The sequence below is a fragment of the Embiotoca jacksoni genome, unplaced genomic scaffold, assembly GCF_022577435.1.
Source record: "Embiotoca jacksoni isolate LCO1_2020_lvr unplaced genomic scaffold, fEmbJac1.0.p SCAF_52, whole genome shotgun sequence".
NCBI lineage: Eukaryota > Metazoa > Chordata > Actinopteri > Embiotocidae > Embiotoca > Embiotoca jacksoni.
Window position 1 is genome coordinate 1,089,752 of NW_027185406.1, and position 20,222 is coordinate 1,109,973.

Genomic DNA, 20,222 nt, shown 5'->3' on the forward strand with positions numbered 1-20,222 from the left:
AGCAAAATTAAACATTTCTGGTTAGATATATCTTACTGCAGAGAGTCAGTGAGGAACTGTCGCTGTAATTCACGTCGGCACTTAACTCTGCTCTCGAACAGATGTTTGAGAATTAGTCTTGATAAAACTGACACAGCACAGTTTATGTACGATGGGAGTGGGTTGTTTTTTTTCCCCTTGTGTGTGTGTGTGTGTGTGTGTGTGTGTGTGTGTGTGTGTGACAGCTTGGCAGGAAGCAGCGATCAGGCCGTTGATGTTGCTGACAGGAACATTCCCTTTAAGGTCAAGAGGATGAAGAGGTCCTTTTGGAAAGGTTACGCTGGAGTCACATCCTTCATCAGCCACTGGAGCAGGACGCGTCACAAGACATCCCCAGAGACTTTTGCAGATACTTATCGTCCACATTTTTACTTACTAAAAGTTTTGCCTGCAGCCAAAAGCCCAGTTCAGACCAAAGATTTGTGATGAAACTGTTCTTCTACTGTGTGTTTTGGTTTGTGTTGTTGTGTGATTTTGGTGGCGTTTTAACATTTTAGTTTGAACAAAAAAAAAAAAAAAAACGAGCGGCGGACCAGCAACTCCCATCTTCTGTGCCGTAAAATCACCGTTTTTATCAATGGACTCCGGTGGGTTTGAAGAGGCCGATATAACGACTTAGGTTCCCCTCGTCAGAAAGGGCTCTCTGTCGGCGAGGTAAACGGGTAAAAATATTCTCAGCAGTTTTACTTATTTAAAATGTATATTTATTTATTTAAAATCTGTTTAATGAACCAGAAGGACGAAGACGACGTTCAGAGGGGAAACGGGAGAAACACGGCGGCCATCTCGGCTCTCACCGCTTGAACCCGGAGCCACCAGGACAGGACGCCTCCTCGCCGTAAAGGTCGGTCCCGCTTTCAAAGCCTTCGCTGCTCGTGTTCGTCAGCTCTTCATCAGACGTCGACGTCTTGCCTCCTTTTCCCGTTTTCTGATTGGCCGCATCGCCGGGCGTCTCGTCGTCGGGCATCGCTCTCTTCGGTCTCAAAGCACTTTTTTTTTCCTTTTCATTGCTCCACATCGTGACCCCTCTTTTTTTGTCAGCGGGCGTTACCATGGATACGTAGTAATAGTTGAGAGTTTGTCTGCTTGTAAGGTGGCTGTCCTTCTAGGCCTAAAATCAATCTTAAATTTTTGTTATTTTTTTGTAAAACTGCTCATGCAGACACACGTATTCGTGGAAAAAAAAAAAAAGGGGGGGCCCAGGTTGCCTGATGGAAATCACGGTGGGGCCATCTGACATGATCATCACGCTAAATGCTGCACCCGCTGGGATATCACGAGGTCATGAGATCCTATCTTCCCGCGAATCGTCGCGATGTTGGCTCGGGTCTGACTTTTAAACACAAACAGTGATTCTGCAGCGCGGCCTCCCGACAGCATGGTTTCATTTGGACCGTTACAATCCATCAGTGGACGCTGGTGGATTGCTGCTGATGCGTACGTACACACACACACACACACGCACTCACACACACACACACACGCACACACACACACACACACACATTTACTTCCCCTTTATGCTGAAGAACACACACTCCGCCAGCGAAAGACAAACACAGCTGGCTCAGATGTGTGTGTGTGTGTGTGTGTGTGTGTGTGTGTGTGTGTGTGTGTGTGTGTGTGTGTGTGTGTGCGTGTGTGTGTGTGCGTGTGTGTGTGTGCGTGTGTGTGACATGGTTGGAATGTATAGAAACAGCTGTCTCTCTACGCCGCTCTGCCTTCCTCAGTTGAGTCATGCCGGACTTCAAAACACACTTTAAAGGAAAAGAGACAAAAACAACTTGTACACCAGATAAACAGACAGAAAATAAATAAATTGTAATTACAACAAGCAGCTTAAGGGGGGGAACTCATCACCTAGTTTGTGTGGTCTTATAAAAAGCTTCTTTCGCCGGCTTGATTAGTGCAGTTAGTTAATTATATTAGTTAATTAGCTTCGCATAAACACCGGAAGCCAACCCCGCTTGCTTACAACTCCTTCTAGTGTAAATAAACACTTTACAGGTGCTAGTGAGCATGTGGCTGGAAAGTCAAGGTCTTTATGCTAAGCTATAGGCTAATTGCCTCCTAATACCCTCCAGGGTAGGGTATTGAGTTCGGACCATAAACGAGGTTGTTTTTCCACCCAAGACGGTCTCCTTTGACTTCTTCACTCCAAACCAACGATTTCCATCAGAATATGGTGATTATTGTCTCAACTGACTGAGAAATAAAAAGTTGTTTGAGCTATTAAATGTCTAAAAATAAAAATGAAATAAAAAGCATTATAGTTTCTAGAACTTGCTTTTAAATGTCTTTTTTTTTTTTTTTGGTCCAAAACAGTCCAAAATCCAAAGATATTCTATTTACAACATTAGAAAAGAGAAAAACTGAAAATTCTCATATTTGAGAAACAGATAATTGATGAATACAACGATATAAACAATCTCCACTTCTGCCTGTCAAATTTCCGGTTATCATTTCACCACAAAGTAAAACGCCTCTTGCATGTTTGTGGAAAGTTCAGCGATGTCACGTTTTAACAGACGGCTTTCAAATGTTTTGTTTGTTCTGTGTTGACGATGATTTTGGGGGAAATTTTACTGAGAAAAAAAAAAAGAAAAAATGCAAATTGCTATTTTCGAAGACGTTCGCATTAGTGGCGCCGCACATTGTTTCCATCTGACAGAGAGGAGCCCAACATCCACTCATCAAGTAAGCGTAAACAAATGGAAATGACTTTATTGCGCTGTTGCATGTTCCATTTGAGTCATGATGGTGTTGTCAACACACGGCTCGGTTTGGACGAGGAGACGGTGAATTTTAACAAGGTGATTAGACCGGGATTAGCGAACCTGGCCGCCCCGCTTTATTAGTAAACTTGCAGATATAACGGCGAAACATGGGCCCACTTTGACACATGTACAGAGTCGGTTTGTTTCCAGCGTGAGTCAGTCGCTGGCAGAGTCCGTGTGTGCGTGGATGTTTTCGGTCAAGTTTACAAGGATAGGTCATTGATCCTTTAAACTTCCCAGATCAAACACTGCACATCGTGCCTGGCAGGCGTGTCTGTAATTGGCAGGTGGCGGTGACATCACAACTCGTTTCCCAAAAACGCATGTTTTAGGGGATGTTTTCTCCGCCCGTACGGTTAAGCACAAATTGATTGTAATGTGCTGTCATAATTACTATTCATACGTGAAACCGTGGCGGGGAGGCTTGATAACACTTCATCGGGCTACGCGGCCAATAAACACAGATTTTTTTTATTTTTTCTTCCCCTCTATGATAAAAGACGGTGATTTATTTTTTTTCCCGTTATAACGCACAGCATGTTTAACCTTCAATGCATGTCGTCCCGGCGGTTGAAACCCCGCCAGCTTCTTGTGCTTCGGGAACCTCCCCGTAGAAATGTCCCTCTCTGATTGAACGAGGTGTGAAAATGCTCCAGGATTAGTAAAAGCCGGACGGAGAGACGGCGTTTGTCTTCTGACGTGTGAGGCCCGTTGTCCGCTTTCCATTAAAATGTCAACAAATTCTCCGGTTTAACGTCCACTCGAAGTCTTTCCCACCGAGCGGACCGAGACCCCCCCCCCCCCTCCGATCCCCCCCCGGGGGTGGAAACCCGAGAGCGCCGGCGGAATCGACTGCGGATTCGTTCAGCTGCACCTGTACTCACATACAGATGTTGCTCCTGGACATTTCTGCCTTTTTTTTTTTTTTTTTTTTAATAAAACATGGCCTCCGCGAGAGGCGAGCGGACGCCAAACGGTGACGCCATCGCCTCTTCTCGAGCCCACGAACTCAGACCGAGTCTGCGTCGGTTATCAGTGCGTGGGTGTTTTCTGTGTAGAAATGTGTTTTTTTTTGTTTTTTGTTTTTTTTGTAGGAAGTCAATGTTCTGAAAATCAATTACAGCATGTTCCTGGTTTTATTTTCCTTCTTCTTCTTCTTTCTCATGCGTCTGCTGTCCTCGTCATTAGAGAACATCTTTCACCATAAACTTCTGAGATCATGCTTCTTATTGCAGCCGTTGTGGTTTCATGGGGAATATCAGTAAAACCAGGTTTGATTCTTTTTGGAAAAAGTCTGTAATCTGGGTTAATAAAGGAAAATAAATACAAAAAATAAATAAAATAAAACTCTCGTCCTTACCTTCGTCACACAGGTTGAGTTTGGACAAGTTGTGTCCATCGTAGGCTTCTTCGTACATGGAGGAGTTCTCTCTCTCATCGTTGGTGCTCAGGTACATGGCCTTGTTCTCCATCTCCTCCTGACTGGTGAGAGAAATGAGCCATTAGAAGACATCTCTGATCAAACGAAAAGGAATATTCTGAAGCGTCCTCTGATGATGATGATGATGATGATGACGACGACGAGTGTGTTTCCATTCATTACACCTCCGTGTTACGCAGGTATTTAAAAAAAAAAAAAAAAAAAGCCAGAGCAAACGGTCAATTCTCCGCCCGGTAACTAGAAGTTATTCCAGAAAGTACGTTTTAGGTGCTGGATGTCTCGTTTGCGTCGCCAGCACCAACACACACTCAACGGAAAACTGTCCACAGCCTCACACACGGCACCCTCACTAACCGGCATGCGCGGGTTGAATGTGATGGAGATCCCTGATGCAGTTAGCAAAATGGCGGCAAATTTCTGTGTTTTGACTTTCGGTCAGACTTGAAAGCAAATGTCCCAATTTTTAAAAGAAAGCTGCTGGGAGCTTGAGCTTTTCATCCTGATATGTGATGCTCACCAAACAAAACAAAAAAATCGTAGCCACAATAATCAACATTCACGGGAAGCAACTGTATAAAATAAGCCAGAATTGTCCTTTAAGTAAACTTGCAGTTTGCTTGAGTAACATCGAGAGTGTATTGTAGAGTAGTCGGTCCTCACAAGTGAGTTTAATCATGTGTTTTATTATTGCCATTACTGCCCTCCGGTGCTGTTAACGAACGAGGTGGAGCTGTGATCGTCGGTTGTGCCAGACACACACACACACACACACACACACACACACACACACACACACACACACACACACACACACACACTCACACGTCCAAGCGTCCAAGCTAAACAAATAGAAGGAGTTGGACAGCAGTGGTGTTTCTGACCCTTTCCATCCATCCTGTTGCCTTTTAAGAGGATATTTTAGAAAAGCTGTGAATGAGCGTTGGTAAAAACACTGCAGAGGTCAGTGGCAGAGCAAGAGAGGAAGTGATTTACCGCTCGTACCAACTCGTCACGAGGACTGTGGGAAGGCGGCGGCGGCGGCTGCGGCTTTTCACAGTGTTGCATCGGAAGCTGAACTTCGCCGCCAATTTTCCAAAACAGGGTGGAGCGTTTTGAATGTCAGCCCGAATGGAAGCGGGAACCGAACAAAAACCTACTTTGAGATTACCTGAAGAAAAAAAAAAACCTCCAATTTTCTGTCACATCCAGGCTGCAGCGGCAGAAGAATAGTTCAAGTTGTTCAGACCTTCTCGACAGAAACGACCTTCAAGCCTTCCCAAAGTGTTTCCACTGACAATTTGACCTTCGCAGGTGGAAAACAGGTACAAAACCTGGATGTTTGAAAAAAAACATCTTCACTGGGTGCTTCCTGCTCGAATGAACGGTGGTTCTACTCTGACCTCGTTCAAATTTATTTAACCTCTGTCTGAATAAACGCAGGCTTTTAAAAGCAATCAAGAGTATAGTTGTAATTTTGACTTGAATGTTGACAAGTGCAACTGGCGATTATATCCAGTTTAATATCACATAATCGCTACCAAAAATGTCGTCATTTCTGGAGGTCCAAAATTTGAGCAAGAATCTCAACAGGAATGTCCCACGGTCCTTTTCAGGTACCAAAATCCTTGAGCTTCATGAACAAGTACGACCTTGAGATAACGCACAACGAGAGGAGCGAGACGGATCAGTTGGTCAGTATGAGGAAATAGCAACGGTGTCGGCCGATGAACACGTAGAAATTGCAGCACTTACGGAAATGTTCAAGTAGTTACGGGGCAATTTGTAAACAATGACAGTTCATTTTTTATACCATTTAAAATGTCCTGCTCAGTTTGCATCTTGTTAACAAAAAAAAACAAAAAAGAAGACATTGGTTTTGGCCTCAAAACTTCAGGGTCTGCCTGAATATAATTCCCAACAGTTTGTTTACATTTAACTCGCCGTGATGAATGCGAAACATCATCGAAGACAACGGTTGCATTCTTGCCGACGCACCACAGCGGCCACAAATTCCCGACCGGCCACTTTTGGAAGTCTGATCGTCAATTCCTCATCACAATGAACATCGACTATTTAACCACATGTGAATTATGGCGAGGAATAAACACTGCTTTGACAGATTTAGTTTGTGGCGGACTTCCAGCACATCCTCCTTTCTAAAAAAAAACCAACACAACCTGCGGCGCATAAATCCGACGAAAAACCCTCGGTGGGAGAGGAGCGTGTCTCAGAAGCCCAACTTGTCATCAGACGCGGTAATTCCACCTTAAACACGAGGCGGACGGCGTCGTCCAGCAAGTGCAGCGGCTGCTGCTGCTGGTATAGCTGACTTTATGACTTGACTATTCACATTTTACTGGCTTTAAACAAGATCGCGAAAGCGCCAACGAGTTGGAATTTTTCCTCTCGACTCGGGCGCGTTCGCGCTTCTGTTTTTTTTTCCCACGCTGCGTATGGTGTAAACCAAATATGAGCAAAAAGGGAACCCAGAACAAACAGATGAGACTCGGGACAGACGGGATGAAATTAAATCCTCCGCAGTCGAGAGTCGTGGGCGTTGAACTCCCAGAAGCCCCGGCGGCGGGGCAGCGAGTGTTTGACGAAGTCGTTAAAAAGCGCTCGGTCAGGACTTTCTCATTAAGGAGGGGAGGGGTGGGGGGTGGAGGGGGGGGGGGCGAGGGGGGTGGGAGGGGTTGAAGGGGTCAGGTTGACATTTAGACTGAAGCGGGGCGGGAAACATTAGGGGCTGCTAGGAGATCGCGCTAAACACTCCTGCGTACATGCGTGTGTGCGCGTGTGTGTGTGTGTGTGTGTGTGTGTGTGTGTGTGTGTGTGCGTGTGTGTGTGTGTGTGTGTGCGTGCGAGTTATCTTGTAATTACTCCGAGTTCGGTGGGATATAACGCTCTTTTATCATTCGGTCGGGTGCCTCAGTGCCAACAGGGAGGACGGTGGGAAAGCAAAGCTGTCAGTCTCTTACTCTCAGCATCTCCGGCAACTGCAGACTCTGTTTGCGCGAGGGACAAAATAATGGAAACACCATTAACAGAAATTCGAGCAAAAAAAAAAAAAAAAAAAAAAAGGATTTCTGAAGGAAAAACGTGCACGCAAACAGCAGAGAGAGAGAAAGAAAGAAAAAATGCGACGTTTCCAACTCGACAGCCTTAAAAACTCCATAATCTGGTGCAGAAGTCATTGGTTTATATATATATATATATATAAAAAAACTTCTACGAGTCTTCAGTTTTTCCCCTCCGTTCAAGTTTGCACCTGATTAAACATTACGGGTGCCTTTGATGCACAATAGCAGCTGTTCGTTACAGCGTTTTGACTCCCTCGAGTCCTCCTCCAACCGCCGACGTGAGCGGAGCCTGATGGGAGGTGGGTCTCTGTGGCTGGAGGCGCTCCTTCTTTGAGCTCCTTCCAAACAGTTCAAGATGCGTCGGGACGACGAGCCAAGAAACAGAAAAGCTGCACTGAAGGCAAAGAGCGGCCTCGTGCCTCGCTGTTGTTCCGTGCGCGGATGTCGCCGCAAAGAAGCGGCGAAGCCTGAAACGCGGACGCGTCTTCGCGCCGCGGTTCTCCGTCGGCGTCGTCGGGTCGGCACCTCGTCCGACCGAACACGGCCCTCGGAGTCTCCGTCTCCCCCCCCCCCCCCCCCCCCCCCCCCGAGTTACGGTGTTGAATAATGTCCAGAAAAAGGTTTTTTTTGTTGTTTTTTTTAAGAACATTATGACGTGACGTTGACCTTTGACCTTTCGGATATAAACCGTCACCACTTTTATCCCGTTAAGACGTTTGGGTGAAAGTCGGTCGTGACTAGCGAATGAATTCTTGAGTTATGACCACGGACGTGTTTTTTATTTGTTTTTTTTCTTCCACATCTTTATCTTATCTCAGCTGATGATTTTTCATGATCTAGATTTTTTTTATTTTTTTTTACAGCGAAAAGATTTTGCTGGTCAAACTTTTTTTTATTTATTTATTTATTTTTTTGCAGAGACTTTGCAACAAAGCTCCAAAAAGCTTTTTTTGGGGTTTTTTTTTTTGGAGTCTGGTGAAGAAAATGCAGTTTGGTGAACTGAGACAGAGAGAGACTGGAAATCCCCACTCAAACAGCAGACAGCCTCCCGGACCTGACAATTATCTGGTCTTTGCCCCCAACGGTGCAACCGAATCGTGCCCGAGGCCCCGTGTGTGGTCTCTCTCTCTCTCTCCTCCGTTTTAAAAGCGGATTTGCGCGAGTGATTGAACAGGACGGTCAATTAGTGTTTGTGCTGATGGTGTGACGAATAAGAGACTCCGCTCAAAAGTCAACGTCTGACACGTTTCTCCTTTTCAATGCAAAACAACAAACCAGGAAAAAAGAAAAACGGATCGTTTCAAAATAAAAGCACACGGGCTCGTTTTCGGACTTTAAACAGCAGAAGTAGGTGTGTGTGTGTGTGTGTGTGTGTGTGTGTGGGGTGGGGGGTTATAACTGGAGCACTTGAACGCATGCACCATCTATATACATACAGTAGTCAAACATCCCACGTCACTGCTCAGTCATCCATGTGCAACATTAACCCCATTTCCTTTGTCTGGGTTAATTAAAAAGGCAGAGATACTTCACCCATGACCGCCGAAACACAAAGCCACAATGTTCTGCGGATGAGTTCCATTAAATGTGCATTTCCTGTCCTTTTGTGTTGCACTCCCCCCCTCTCCCCCAAAACACTAAAAACATTCAACCTAATTGCAATAAGAAAATTGAATAGATGTCAATCAGTTTGCAACACTAAAAAAAAAAAAAAAAAAAAAAAAAGGTCAAACGTTTGTGAACTTGCAGAGCTGCAAGGGTTTGTCAACATGCAGGACAAAATGTCAGTAACCTCTAAACACTCAACACACAAAAAAAAAGAAGGGGATTTGATCACTAAAATGAAGCTTCAGCCAAGTCTGCACACGTCTAAAACTCTTATCATCTAAACTTCCGAGATCTGGATGGGACTTTAAATTGGAGTGACAGGTGACGGCACAGGTGCAGCTTTGTTGCAAGTTTGAATATTTTTTTTGAAAGTTTCGTGCACGACATAAAACTCCAATCTGCGATTACAAAAAAAAAAAAAAAAAAAAAAAAATTACAAAAAAAAGAAGAAGCAGCCAAACATCTCATCGTCTCACCTTTGTCAGCTGTCAAACGGAAATACAAAAAAAAAAAAAAAAAAAAAAAAAAAAAAAAAAAAAAAAAAAATCACAGCTCCGCGTTTCTCATAATTTCCCTCCAAAAAGTGGCGTCCGGACGCTGGAAGCTCCGCTCGGTCCCGTCAGTTGTCAAAGCGTCCGTGGAAGTGCACTGATGTGATGCGGCGGAGCTCGTGCACCATGCGCAGCCGCTGTCAGTGTCGCAGAGAGAGAGAGAGAGAAAGAAAGAAAGACAGAGAGAGAGAGACACGCAGTCAGCAGCTCTTGCAGTGGAGGACAAAACTCGAGACATTTGGAGTAATATACCCACAACATTGTCACGTGACCGCCAGCTGAACGCGAGCTCAGCCTTTCGCGGAGCAGCTGATGCGCGAGGTGAGGAAGAGAGGAGGGGGGGGCGGCCTTCACCTGCTGCACGTGAGCGCCCTCTGATGGAGGTAGAAACGGAGTCGTCGTCTTTGATCGTCTGTGATAAACTGCAACACGCCAACAATAAAGGCATTTGGTTTCAGGTTGGAGTTGCTTTAAACTAAGAAAATGGAGGATGGAGATATACATATTCAAACTATGTTTTTTTTTTTTTTTTTTTTTTTTTTTACACCTGAGCAGATGACGACAGCCGGTGATGCCTTCAGGTATCCCTCGTAAACGAATCAATTCAGTCAAAACGTTGTAAACTTTTCAGCACTGTTACTGCTAAATTAGTCCGATCTCGTAAAACAATCAACCACAGACTATAATAAAAGTAATTCGGCTGTGAACATGTTCTCATTTATAAATTAAGGTACATTCTGTGACAATTACTTAGTGGTACTTTGGAGTACACACCAATAACACAAACATCTAGTTATAATACTTTCAATATTTCAGGTGATGTTGTGCAACACATATCCTACCAGAATCCAGGCCTGTAAACATCTACGGACATACAAATGTGCATTCATGAACTTTTTACTTTATTTTTCCAACAAAAATGCCTTTTCCATACAATGTCAGTGCTTCACATACACATTACCCGTGTTTTTTTTTTTCTTCTAAAAAGTATGCCCGATATACGTTATCATGATATTTAACAATAGTACCATGCAAATTATCAACTGTTTTTTTTTTTTGTTTTTTTTTTAACGTATGTAATATAAAGACGACATTATCAATGTTTTTTTTTTAACAGCACGTCCCAAATATACCAAAGATTTCTAGCCGTCTTTGAAGGCATCACGCGGGATTGTCGAAGAAGGAGGAGATGTGGGCGTGGCCTGGAGAACAAACATACCTGAAGCAGCTCTTCCAAAGGTCTGGACAGGTAGAGACAGGAGGCGCCGCACGGACCCGACTGGAGGTAAATACAACTTCTCCCTGAACAAAAACCGACATAAAACTTTGTAAAGATGTTCGCGTGTACTCATACCTACAGTATGTTGATTTTTTAAATTTTTTTTTTTTTGTAATTAAAAAGGTGATGTTTGAAGACAGTTGTGTATCGATAGGTAAACTGTCTATCCCCTCGGGCGGGCCTCTCTCGCCCGACAGAGAAAAAAAAAACGCGCCAAACTCCATTAAAAAATCGGGTATTTTAACTACTATTAATTTACCGTCAAAGCTGCTCACGTGTTTTATAACAGCGATGATTTTTTGAGTTAATGTACTTCAGTTCGGCACAAGCCTGTAAACGACAGCATTCGTTATTTTAGTCGATTTTCTTTTTTTTTTTAAAACATTTATAACCCGTTTGTCTGTTTCTTTGGAGTTGTTGCACAATTAAGCAAAAACATTTCAAGCATTTCAATTCAGTTCCGTTCAGTTTTGTTTTTATGTTTAGCGCCAAATCACAGAATAAGTCACCTGAGGGCAATTAACATGCAACAGAACCTTAACATCCATGACTATATAGCATGTTATTAAAAAAAACAAAAAAAACAAACCCTCTTCGGCCTAACACGTTCTCGAGAGGTGCCTCTCCTATGAATTTATGTTTTGCCACTTGCTGAAAGAAAAAAAAAAAGACACAATAAAGCGGCAGTTGTTGTGAAGTTATGAAACAGGAATTGGCGTCAAATGGAGAAAAGCTGCAGATTACAGAGTCACAGAAAAGTTGGTCCACCACAGAAACGCTTCAACATTTTTAAAAGGCTGATCGAGAGATGATGTACTTCTGCGAGAAACCACGAGGTGGCAGGATTGCATCTTGGGATGCACGAAGGAGGCCTGCAACTCGAGTACGAGTCCTTTAGTTTAGTGTGCATTGGTTCAGTGTTGCGCCAGGACAGTCCCATGTGATCTGGAGGGATTTCCAACATGTATGTAGTTGTTTAGGTGGTAGACAAAGTCAACGGAGCCACAGCGTAGCGGTCCTCAAGTGTTTACTTGGATGCATGTGTATGGTCATTTTCAGCTGTTACCTTGTTGGGTGGAAATGGATAAATCACTAAATTAAGGCCTTGTAACGTACATCAATATATAAACACTCGCACCATCGACAGTTTGATTCCCTTTTGTGCTCAACTGTTTTTTATGTATTTATTTAAAAAAACAATTTTTTTAAAAGAGACATTTTGTGATTCAAATCTTTTTTCTATTTCTTCCTCTGTTTTAGACTAAATTTTCCTTCTGCAAAGCTCGTCCGTGGCTGCATGTGTTTATATAACATTTTAATGTAGGTATTGTTTTGCAATCAATACTTAAATGCAAAGTATTGGCACTAGAATAATAATAATAATAATAATAATAATAATAATAATAATAAAAAGAAAGAAGATTTCCCATTCACACACACACACTCAATCCAACATCCCCCACTATCCTCTGGTGGATTGACTTTTAGATTTTAACACTCAAGTCACATTCAGGCAGGAAGGAAAGTAAACATCTAACCAACATGGTGGTTTTAAGCTCTGGGTGGTAGTTCTTTACTCCAAGTTAGGGAATTATTTTGTGCTTTAAAGCTCTCATGGTGATAGAAATGCACTATATTCTGTAAACAACATCAAACACAAATCTTTTTCTCTCTTTTTTTTTTTAAATTTTTTTTTTATATCCCTTACGTGACCAGTCCGTGACATCGTACTCACAGTATCATGTCAGTTGCTGTATGTGATGTCATATGTAGATAGTTTTGTATATGTTTACGTTTTGTTTTTTTTCCTTCCTGTGGACCTTTAAATGTGTCTGTAATTTACGGGGCAGGTAAACAGCCACGCGGCACTTCTGTGAGTTTAACACTATTTAAGGCTGTGATACTTACATTTATTTACCTGGCAGGTGGTTTTTGTAACCGATAAAAGTCAAGCAGACGGGAGAATTCAAAATCGCGCGAGCATACAGGGGACGTCTCTGTTCACGTCGAACTCGCAAAACTACAACTCAAAAAGATTCAATCGTTAATTTTTATCCCTCCTGCCTCTAGTTGTGCATGAAATCAAGTTGCCAAGAAAAAAAAAAAAAAAAAAAAAAAAAACTCGCCCACGCTGTTTTACCTTTTCCACCACCGGAGCTCAATAAAAAAACGGTCAGAAAGTAGAAGCAGAAGGCGGCTGCGGGCGCGGATCAAACCGGAAGTGGTGAGCTGCAGCAAGTCTTGAATCCCGAAGGCACAACAGGAAGTTCAGAAGTAAAGAGGTCGATTTTTTTTTTTTTTAACCAGAACAAAAGTCTCGACGCTGCACCTGGCGAAAGGAAAAAACAAATTCAAACACGTTCGTTTTGGATTCAGGCTTGAACGTGAGCTGATACGTTTAATACAAGCGGTAGAGAAGGTGTAAATTTACCACGCTTTATCACTATAAATGGGACCAATTTTTAAAAATTTTTTTTTTTTAAATGGCCGATTCTCCACTAATGTTTATTACTTTTGTTTACAGGTCCCGGTTTAGTTGTAACTGGGCAGTTTGAGCTTAAATGAAATGCTTCAGAGCAAATAAGACGAGCCGTGTATACGGTCGCTTCATGCCCCCTGTAAAAAAAAAAAAAAAAAAAAAAAAACCAGACCCCCCCGGGGGCTTCGGGTTTAGGAGCTGTACGGTTTTAAGAGACGCTGTCCTCGGGCATAAAACCAGCGGCACAGACCACGGTGAGATTTTGGTTTTTTTTCTTTCCCTCTCGGCTCACGCCCCCCGCCCCCCCCGCCCCGACTCCGAAGGGAACTTTCCTCCTTCTCTTTTGCCCCCCTCCCCTCCTCCCCACCCACCTCCACCCACCGGTCGCTTTCTGTATGTCAATTACTCCGCCGGGATCTCGTTACCGCCTCGGCCAATCACGCGTCTCTCCGCCCCCCACCCCCACCCCGCTCTACCCTCCCCCTTTATTTTAACGCAGGAAATTACATTCCTATATTTACAACCTAATAACTAGACCGGCCTGCTGTAAAGGTCACATCAACAGTAACAGTTTAGCAGGTTTTTTTTTTTTTTTTTTTTTTTTTTTGCCCTATAGCGGTGCAGCCCGAGAGGATACCGGCTGGGAAAAAGCCAAATGAACCGGAGGCAACTTTCTTTTATTTTATTTTTTTTTTAAATTTTTTTTTTGGAGAAGCAGCAGAACTTTTTTTTTTTTTTTGACCTCTGGAGTTGTCGGAGTTGTTTTGTTTTCACCTCGCCGGTGGAGGAATCTGTCAGCTCAGCTATTTGTCATCTTGTTCGGGGAGGTTGTCAAATTAATCACTGGAAAATAGGCTTATATGGAGTAAGTAGGTGACACCGCGCGAGGAGGAAATTTAATCCGAAGCGTCCAAATATCAAAAAGCGAGTGATGTTTCCTCCCATCCGAAGGTCTACCGCAGACAAAACTGTCCTCAGTTAATGTGTCCCGAGCAACAACAAAAAAAAAAACCACTTCACTGAGCTGCTTGCTGGAGGACGTCTAGACGCTCAGAACGATGGTTGACGTCAAATTCAGATGTGGTGGATTTAAATAATCCGGCAAAAACTTGTGTTTTCAATCAGCACCGGTACTGTTGGTCTTAATCTGGAGTTCATTTCTTGCATTTCTGTGTTTTTATGGGAAGAAATCCCATGGCAGCCCGTCACCAAATCTCAACAGAAGGATTTTGGTGATCAATTATTGATGTTTAATCATTTGTCAAGCAAAAAAAAAAAAAAAAAAAAAAAAAAAAAGCCAAATACTTTTAGAGGTGAATATTCTGCTGCTTTTTTTTTTTATTTTTAATTTTTTTTTAATTTTTATTTTTTATTATATATCATTATAATTTTGAATATATTTGGATTTCAAACTTGGTCAGTAAAACAAGGAATTTGAGGACGACACTTTGCGTCGGATAAACATTTTTTTTTTCGATTGTGTGTTTGTCAAATCTTTGTCAAAACTTGCGTTTTGCAAAACTTTTCTGAGGTTGTTGTTATTAGTTACGACGGGGAGATTTAAAAAAAAAAAAAATGGTCGATTTTTGAAGAAAGGAGAAAAAAATGTCACCAGAACTTGGGCCGGTTTTTACTGACGTTCTCCATCTGATGAGTCAAACTATATTTACATTATCAAACGGAGATGAACGTGGAATCAATCTGGAGACCGTGATGGATGTTTTTAAAACGGGAACCCGCAAACACAGGATCCGGGTCTGTAAGGTCGAAAAAAAACAACAAAAACAACCTCAAGGTCACATGTACAGTGTCATTTTAAAACTTTCATACTTGGTATGCAGGAGCTTCCAAGGACCGCTTGAAGACTGGATTTTTTTTTTTTTTTTTTTTTTTTTTAGCAGGTACAGTGCATGCATTTTGAAGTCTCTTTGTTACATAAAAATTTAAAAAAAAAAACCACATTTAAGATGCATTTACGGGTTCTTAATTTTAATGTAAATTTTCTCTGGTGGTCGCAGGGCGATGGACGCGTCGAAGCGAGCGTCTTCGTGGTCGGTGGAAGAAGTGCTGGAGTGGGTTCAGGAGCAGTGCCCCGCCCACATGGGCTTACTCCATCAAGCCATAATCAAACACGCTATATCAGGTGCAGCTCGTGCTTTTAAATTCAAAACCAATTTTAAAACCGGGACGAACGTTGACAGAAAAGATCCGTCACGTTGAGTCGATTTAAAAAAAAAAAAAAAAAAAATGTAATTTGTTTTTATTCAATCTGTTGCAATATGTTGTTTGAATGATTCGAAACCCAAACGAATGCGTCGAACACTCGACCGTCTTACGCTCGACACGTGTGATGGGCTTTTTCGCAGGCCGTGCGTTGCTGAGACTGAAGGAGCGTCACCTGGAGCTCCTCGGGGTGGAGGACGAGGAGCAGCAGCAGCAGATCCTGCAGGACCTCCTCCTCCTCCGAGTTCAGGAGGAAATCGGCGAACTCGGCGACATCTGCTCCGGTGAGAACGCTCGAACGACTTTCGCCCTCCGGCTCGCGGCCGTAACCCCCGACGGTCGGTGCTATCACCGTCCGACACGCAAAGCACACCTTTTTCTTTTATTTTATTGAATGGAAAAACCACAAGCTTTAGGATTCTAATTTGAATTTTAGTTTGTATCCAGCGAGACAAAACGGCGCCGCTAATTCACATTTCATTCGCTCTCTCTCGTCTTCTCTCCAGACTGTTTTTCTCCATAAAGGACAGGAAAAAAAAAAAGAAAAGAAAAAGATCTTCAAAAAAGAAAGAAACCCAGCATTTTTTTTTTTAAACTTCACCACCCATCCATTCATCGCTCTGAAGGAGAGAGAAAGGTGGGAGTGATGGAAATAACAAGAGAAGGTGAATAGAAGAAAGGAAGAAGAAGAAGAAAAAAAAAAAGGATCGATGAGGGCTTGAGGAGAGAAAGAAACCCATTTCCTGTGTGAAATCTGACCTGTGCAGATGGATGAGATGAGTTTTTGTCTGGTCGTCTTTTTTCCTGACGCCGTCCGTTCGTTTCCGTCCCTTTTGTTTCTTTTGTCCGTCGTAGATCTGCGACCGACCGGAGCGTTATTAAAAGTGCCCGATGTATTGAATAAGGAAAGCGGCCTCAAAACTCGAATCCAGACGAAGACAAAAATATTAGATGAGTGGACATGAAATTTTGATCCAAATATTGAGGGTGTATGTTTCTCGTTTTTAGGCGCAACGTCTCAAAAACTGTCCGGGTGCAATTTGAGGTGAATTCCTCCGACACCGTCGTCGAATTGACGTTTGATTTCTTTTTTTTTTTTTGTACTGAGCATCTGCCAAACTAATAACTTTTCTTACAGTCTCTGCTGTACGTTGTTATTATTACTACCCATTAGGAAATTTGATCGTGAACGTGGTGAAACGTCGCACCCGCTGCACGTCGCCGTAGCATTTGGCTCGAATCACCAATGTGCCTGATCTCAGTGCCGCTAGCTGCTAATCCCTCAGTATCGCTTTTAAAACTTTTGTATTTGACAGCAGATAATTCATCGATTTAAAAAAACTAATTTAAGTAGCGCTTCATTTACAAATCTCAAACTGTCGCGCAGTCAAAACCTAAATCCAAAAATGTCTATTAAAGGGGCATGAAATTATGCGTCTAATAAAATCAAAAGAAAGACCTTAAAATATTAAAAACAAGATTGCAAATGTAGTAAACTGCGGTCTCACTGCTTGACCCCAAGTTTGTCAAATTTGAATTAAAAAGTCAAGAGTTTCTATTTAACCAATTCGGCCTTTTAAAAAAAAACAAAAAAAACGTCTGCTTTAAAAAAAACAGCTCAGTAACACGCTGTCGTGTTGTCGACACAATAGTCCAGACGTACATTAAGTAACTTGACGTAACGTCACTTATTTATTTTTTTTAACTTCCGTTCAATCTAAACTCTGAATTAAATTCACATCCTCATAACGATGAGTCAGCGACGCTCCGACCTGGTCTTCACTGACGCCGGCTGGTAGAAACCTCCCGGGGATGGAAAGGGTTAAATATTTCATGTCAGATTAGGAAAGCAGAATCCAGGCGGGTGAAACTTTCTCCTGCCGTTTGCTTCTTTTTTTTTTTAAAGTTTTTATAGTTTTTTTTTTTTTCCCTCAACTGATGCAGACTCTGAAATTGATTTCACAATACAGCTGCAGTTGTTCCACTCAAATATTTGACGTTTGTCACCGTCCTTAATGCAGATGGTCCTAAAACTTTCAGACTCCTTTTTTTTTTTATTATTATTATTTTTTTGAAATATATATTTATGATGTTTGTGCTCCTTCAGCCGGTGTTTTATAGGCGTCAGTGTTGCTGCACATTTGTTTTACATGAAAAGTTTGTGAGCATTTCTTGCGGTCAACCCAAATAAAAGTGTTGTTTTAGCAATTTAATCCTGCCTGCTGGGTATTTTCTTAAATTATTTATCTTTTTTGGCAAAGACTTCTGAAATGTAATCTGTTTTTGTTGTTGTTGGGTTTTTTTTTTTTGGTCATGTAGCTGTTTTTACAGCTTTTTTAGCTTCGTGGATATCCAGTGTTTCCCCTACGACGCAGATTTTTGTCTGCGAAACATCTGGGTCTGTTAAAACCAAAGCTCATCATAATAAAAAACATTTTAATGCAAAAGCCGTGTGCGGCCCAAACCCCGAGAGTTGTGTAAGAGAGTGCATCGCGTCTGTTTCCATCGGTCGTATCCACCGGCGTCGCATTAACAGACTTTTGCCGTGACTGACGAGTTTTAAAAGCTTTAAGCTGCTTTCAAGAAATAAAAATGCTTTTTGTTGTTGTTGTTGTTGACGTACTGGAAGATTTGAAGTTGTTTACCGATGCTTTCTTGTATTTCTCCTTTCCGTATGTCCTTTCACGTCGAGTCCGCTGCACCTTCTTCTGGCTTCGCATCGGCTCGTTTGAGGTGTTCGACGAAGCCGTGTGACGTTCGCGCTAAAGGAATATTTAAAACTCAGAACTAATGGCGTACCAGTGTGTACACGCAGTGCACTACAAGTACCTGCATGATGCGCTTAAAACGGTGCAAAAAAAAAAAAAAAAAAAGAAGTGTGAAACTCTGGACACCTTGGAGGGGCGGGGCTTAAAGGATTTTTCAGGAAGCTGCAGCTGTTCCTGAACACTGCGCAAATTTTTATTTTTTTATTTTTTTTATTTTTTTTAAGTAGCAACGTGGAGTCAGAGTGAAAACACGTTCATTTCGGAGTAAAATAATTAAAGCTGCAGGTTTTTTTGGGTTTTTTTTGCGGGTGATGCGTTCGCACGCTGCGTTCACGGCGGTGTGCGAATTTGAAACACTGTTCAAATTCAAGCACTGAGACTCCTCGCATGTTTATGAGTGTACTGAGGGAAGGTATGTCGTCTGGAGCGCGGCGTCAGTTTCCTCCTGGAGCTGCGATCCTCCCCTCAAATGAAACCCTCTGTCCGTGCCTCCTACATGATTTTATATATTTCCCAAAAAGTCCCGACATGGTGCTGCAGGTGGTTTTTTTTTTTAAATTTATTTATTGATTTATTTAACGTCTGGATATCCACCAGGTCTTTTAAAAGTTATGTTGGTTTTAACAATGTTTGGCTACTGTGGATGAATTTGTAACGACTGACCTGCCGGCGGGTCAGCGGGGAAACAAGAAAAATGAGGCGTCGTTACAATGGACATTTTTGTTTATGCTCCACTGGAAACGTGTGTGTGTGTGTGTGTGCGTGCGCGCGTGTGGTTACAAACGTGCACACAGAAATGGACGCTGCTGTTAAGGGCAAGAAACAACATGCTTATGAAAACTTAACACGTGACGTTTGGCGTGTGAAACAAGAGTCGGCGTGTTAAAGTGACCTTTCCTTACTTTTTCTTTCCGTTTTCTGGGCCTTACTGTGTGTGTGTGTGTGTGTGTGTGTGTGTGTGTGTGTGTGTGTGTGTGTGTGTGTGTGTGTGTGTGTGTGTGTGTGCGTGCGCGCGCGCGCGTCGGAGTGTGATTAATACCTCAGGAGATGGTGTGGCATTTGATTTGGCGTTGTGGGGGTGGGGGTGGGGGGGTGGCTGGGGAAGCGCTTAGTCAGCACAAACGTAAATCCACCTCACTGCTAGACTGAAGGGGGCGGGGGGAGGGGATGGGGATGGGGATGGGGGGAGGATGGGGGGTGGGGATGATGAACAGCACAGCTGACCCTGACCGCGGAGCCAAAAGGAGAAGTCTGGTGCAAAAAAATAAATAAATACGCAAACTCCGTTTTACTTTTTAAGACGCGAAGACAAAAACAACAGCCGCTGTGATTGAGATTAAAGTGCTGCAACCTGCAACTGGGAACTTTTAATTTGAATTTAAATAGCAACTTTTAATCATGTGAATTTGTCAAAGCGACTGTAAACGGTGCAAGATGAGTTCAGTTCGAAGGACGTTTGCACATCTGTACGTGCACGTCATTGCAAAAGTATACTGACGAGATAAAAGGGGTGTAATCACGCACACTTAAAGCCACAATTCAAGTTTTGAATTCAAACCGACACTTCAAATCTGACTTTGATCTTCATCACATTAAAATGTTTTGAAATGTTGATGTTTAAAATCAAATGAGCAGGACGAGCCATTTGAATTACGATCAAATAGACTTGTAAGTTCAAGCAGCTGCCTAATTAGTTCAATTCATTCAATTAAAAGTTAGAAAAAGGGTTTGCACAATAATATTTATTCAAATGTTAGAAGAACAAAATGTAATTCATGACTCAACCTAAAAGTCCCTTAACTTGAAAGTTGAAAGAACATGATTTGTTTTATTTTTTTTCTTGCGTTGTGAATATGTTTACTGTTCCTACGATGAGGAATTAAATTATTACGCTTTGATGAGGTGTCATATTTCTGGAGACTTCTATTTCCTTTGCATAAGATCGGTCTATATTGTTCAGATGTTTCCTTCAATCTG

General features: G+C 42.4%; 2 protein-coding genes across 2 annotated transcripts in view; one reads left to right on the forward strand and one right to left on the reverse strand.

Annotated features, from left to right (window-relative positions):
- Positions 1–4,288, reverse strand: part of scara5 (scavenger receptor class A, member 5 (putative)) — a 64,345-nt gene extending 60,057 nt beyond the window's left edge. Inside the window, exon 1 of the mRNA XM_069172379.1 lies at positions 4,177–4,288. Coding sequence (XP_069028480.1) covers positions 4,177–4,288 — 112 coding nt within the window. The remainder of the gene's footprint in view (positions 1–4,176) is intronic.
- Positions 4,289–9,697: 5,409 nt separating this feature from the next.
- On the forward strand, positions 9,698–17,690 carry LOC138212080 (sterile alpha motif domain-containing protein 12-like). The gene is made up of 5 exons (XM_069172322.1): positions 9,698–9,817; positions 10,614–10,781; positions 15,273–15,397; positions 15,621–15,761; positions 15,984–17,690. The coding sequence occupies exons 3-5, from the start codon at positions 15,277–15,279 to the stop codon at positions 15,998–16,000; spliced, it is 279 nt and encodes a 92-aa protein (XP_069028423.1). The 5' UTR covers positions 9,698–9,817; positions 10,614–10,781; positions 15,273–15,276; the 3' UTR covers positions 16,001–17,690.
- Positions 17,691–20,222: the final 2,532 nt, after the last annotated feature.